This window comes from Labrus bergylta, chromosome 8, assembly GCF_963930695.1.
Source record: "Labrus bergylta chromosome 8, fLabBer1.1, whole genome shotgun sequence".
NCBI lineage: Eukaryota > Metazoa > Chordata > Actinopteri > Labriformes > Labridae > Labrus > Labrus bergylta.
Genome location: NC_089202.1, coordinates 28,469,797 through 28,473,370, shown reverse-complemented (window position 1 = coordinate 28,473,370; position 3,574 = coordinate 28,469,797). Strand labels below are relative to the sequence as shown.

At 41.1% G+C, this 3,574-nt stretch overlaps 1 protein-coding gene across 1 annotated transcript; it reads right to left on the bottom strand.

Annotated features, from left to right (window-relative positions):
- Positions 1-384: 384 nt before the first annotated feature.
- On the bottom strand, positions 385-1,977 carry si:ch211-198c19.1 (uncharacterized protein LOC100151013 homolog). The gene is made up of 2 exons (XM_020637004.3): positions 1,855-1,977; positions 385-1,765 (listed from the first exon to the last, which is right to left on the bottom strand). The coding sequence occupies exon 2, from the start codon at positions 1,754-1,756 to the stop codon at positions 1,238-1,240; it is 519 nt and encodes a 172-aa protein (XP_020492660.3). The 5' UTR covers positions 1,757-1,765; positions 1,855-1,977; the 3' UTR covers positions 385-1,237.
- Between the last annotated feature and the right edge of the window lie 1,597 nt (positions 1,978-3,574).

Here is a 3,574-nt window from a genome sequence, read left to right as displayed (position 1 = left end):
CCAAAATGACATTGTCTGTGGACACGTCATCACTGCATTCACAAAACTAAAGCTGAAACTCAACCATGCAAAGAGGAAACTGTATATAAACTATATACAGAAACGCCGTTACTGGATCTGGGGTCATTTAAAACGGGCCGAGGCAAAGTGGAAAACTGTCCTCAGGTCTGACATGTCAAAATGTAACTTTCTTTTTGAAATCCTGGACAGCCTATTCTTTGGGCTGAAGAGGAGAAGGACCGTCTGGCTTGTTATTAGCAAACAGTGCAAAAGCCAGCATCCGTGATGATGTGGGGGTACATCATGGTAACCTGCACAGGTTTTGAAGCAAAATATGCTGTCATATCAACAACTTATTTTTCAATGAAACATGGCGTCTCAATGTCACTGTTTTTATTGACTTTATTTAACAGGGACACATTCAATGAGCTTTGCTTCATATGTAAAATACAAAGTATACAGTATTGAATTTGCAACCCCGGCTTTAAGGATTAAAACAGAAGCATTAGACTTAAAGAAATACAGAAATAGTGATGCTATACAAACAGACATTATAAACTCAATTCAAAAAAACTTCAGAGTCAAATTTGGGTTAAAAGAGGAAACAGTCGATGCTCACAGACTTTCCTCAGTTTCAGCCATTATTGACATTTTGCATCACATCAAATCTTTTTAGGATAGGTTGTAACATACCTACATGGTGGTTTTCAATATTGATGTATAATATTTCCAGTTTTTAAATATTTTGGTATGGTAGTATGACGATTCCGTATGTGGTCAAAATGTGATCGTTTCTTTACTTTGAGGCTTTGGTTCTGAAACTTTTTTTGCAAATCAGTCTTTAAAGTGAAATACGGAAATAGTAATTCCTCCACACACCGCACCAAACACAAACACATGCACACAACACAAACATCATTTGTTAAGGAAAAACAATTCTGAAGCAGCACATCTGAAAAAAGATACTTCACCAACTACCCAAGGTGCACGGAGAGTGAAAAGTTCGCAGACTAATGCAAACCCTCTTACTCAAACTTTCCTCACTCAAGTCTTTGAAAAAGCTAAGTAGTACGGCACTCTCCCCCCCACCCCACATTCCTTTTACAAAGACACACGGCAATGAAAAATGTCAATCAAGATTGTTTAAGGAAATGTCGGAGACTCCATCAGGATTCTTCTGTAAGAATAAAAGAGCTATTAAAGATGTCACAGAGAGAGATTCTGCATCGGGAGAACATCACATTTCTATGCTAATGAGGTCTGTCTGCCTCCGGAGAGCGGCGAGAAGATTGGGGCCAATTTTGTACGTCTCTGCGGGGTCGTAATGTGCAGATGCGTAGATCTCCTCAATGCGTCTGTTGTTGTTGTTGTATCTCACCAAGACTCTGTCCATGTTGCTTTCAGGGTCCTTTCGGTCGTAGTACCTCCTGACATCATACGGCAGATCCTTGGCATGAGGAGCGTTAAGGTTTCCGATGGTGTAGTACGTGTACTGCCTTTTGTCCCGAATCTGTGGAAGCAGGCGCCCTTTATTAAAAAACTTGTGAAAGCCGTACTCTCCTTTGAGGGGATCGCACAAGGCCACCATGTTGTTGTCCAGGCAGTCTTGGACGTACCACACCAGCAGCTTGAGGCCGTGGCGAGGCGGCGGCTGACCGAACCCGCTATCCTGCAGATCCTGGTCTGAATCGAGCGTCTTTAGAGCTGCAGTCAGGATCAACGCCAACACCAACGAGCCATGGAACGGAAACTTCATCCTTTTAGCCTGTTGCCATGGCGAGAAAATCCATTTAAAAAAAAGGACTAATTGACATACCACTAAATATGTTACAATGTAAATGTAGCGCAGCTTACCTCTTTGTTGGAAATACAAGAAGTAAATATTTCTGACACAAAAGGTTCTTTCAACTGCAGCGTGAGTCTGCACCTCCTGCTGCGAATGACAAAGCCAATGAGCCCTGTGTGCTTGATTTCTATTTCTGTGTGTGTGTGTGTGTGTGTGTGTGTGTGTGTGTGTGTGTGTGTGTGTGTGTGTGTGTGTGTGTGTGTGTGTGTGTAGGACGAAAGCAGCAACACTTGTTATTTTTGATCCAAGATTACACTTTCTTCTCTCTCTGTTTATCATGAAAGAGGAAGTGCTCTTGATGCTGCACAGCTGGGGTCTGCAGGAAGTTGAGTTAAGGGGCGTCTGCAGCCTATTGGTTTTAGTGAATGCGCCCCATGTACAGTACAGAGGCTGAAGTCCTTGAAAGCGGGCGGCCCAGGTTCAAATCCGACCTGTGGCTCCTGTCCCTGCTCTCCCTCCCCCTGATGTATGACTCACTGTCCTGTCTCTCCAATAAAAGCATAAAAAAAAAATCACAAAAATGTTTGGTTAAATGTATACAAGTTAAGCCTCAGTTAAACTGCAGGCTGTTTGTCATGCAGTGGTAGAAAAGTCTGTGACATGTTCAGTTAAATCATGCATGTTGACTCTAGCTGTGAAACAGTCTTCACAGGTGAGTCGGAGAGTTAAGACAGAAGCTCACAGGACGTTGTGGTCAGGAGGAAGAATAGCTCAAATTCACACTTCTGCTTCCTCTGTGACTCGTAAAAAAACCCACATCTGCTGTCAGATAAAGACAGCAGATGAGCTCAGTAATGACATGACAGCAGAAACAGTACTGGTTTTGTACAGTTCTGAGTAGTTAAGGATTTAAGAGTGAGTTCGGTGTGCAGAGAGAAGTCACGCTATATGATGACATCATACTCTCCACTCTGAAAAATTCACATTTTCTTAATTAGTTTGAAAGTTCATTATTTTTTACATTTTACACTTCAACAGACTACAAACTTTACACTGAGAGTTCACACGTGGCCTATGGCCTGTGTATCATTTATAGTTTTTAATAAACAGAGCCGTGCTGGTGCAGGCAGCGGCTGATACAGAGAGAGATATATATATATATATATATATATATATATATATATATATATATACACACACACTCCACGCACTTTAGAGCTGTTTGAGATTTCAGTCTGCCGTGTTGTTCACACACTTCACTGATAAACTGAGTGACATTAGAACAGATGATCAATTGAAGCTTTTGTTTCTCGTCCTTCCACCTACCTGTGTGTGAACAATGGCACCTTCCTAACTCCGCCTACGTAAGTCCCTGCTTAAGGGTACTTTATGTTGTTGTTGTTGTTTTTTTTAATTTTGAACATTTTGATGACTAAAGGAGACATTTTAGTTTCAGACTTTCCCTGGTAGATTGCTTTAGCTGGCTCTAAGGTCTGGTGGCTTGGAGGTGTCCAATAAATTGTAAATCCAGCATGCTTTGCTCAGAGGAAAAACAACACCTGCATTAATGGAAAAGACAATCACAGACCACAACAACAGCAAAGCAAAAGCCACAATATGAACACAAATAGCCACAATGGATGATGAGACTGGTCATTTATCAGCAGTGTTTCCAACAAACTGTTACTCCTGATGTATACATGTAAACATTTGGGAAACATTTTAATTTTAATATCACAAGTTGAAATGTGATCGTCCCAAATAATTAATGAACATTCACTTCAATTA

What these genes read in the sequence shown, in the direction of transcription:
- si:ch211-198c19.1 (XM_020637004.3), bottom strand. Translation starts at nt 1,756, where the DNA reads ATGAAGTTTCCGTTCCATGGCTCGTTGGTGTTGGCGTTGATCCTGACT.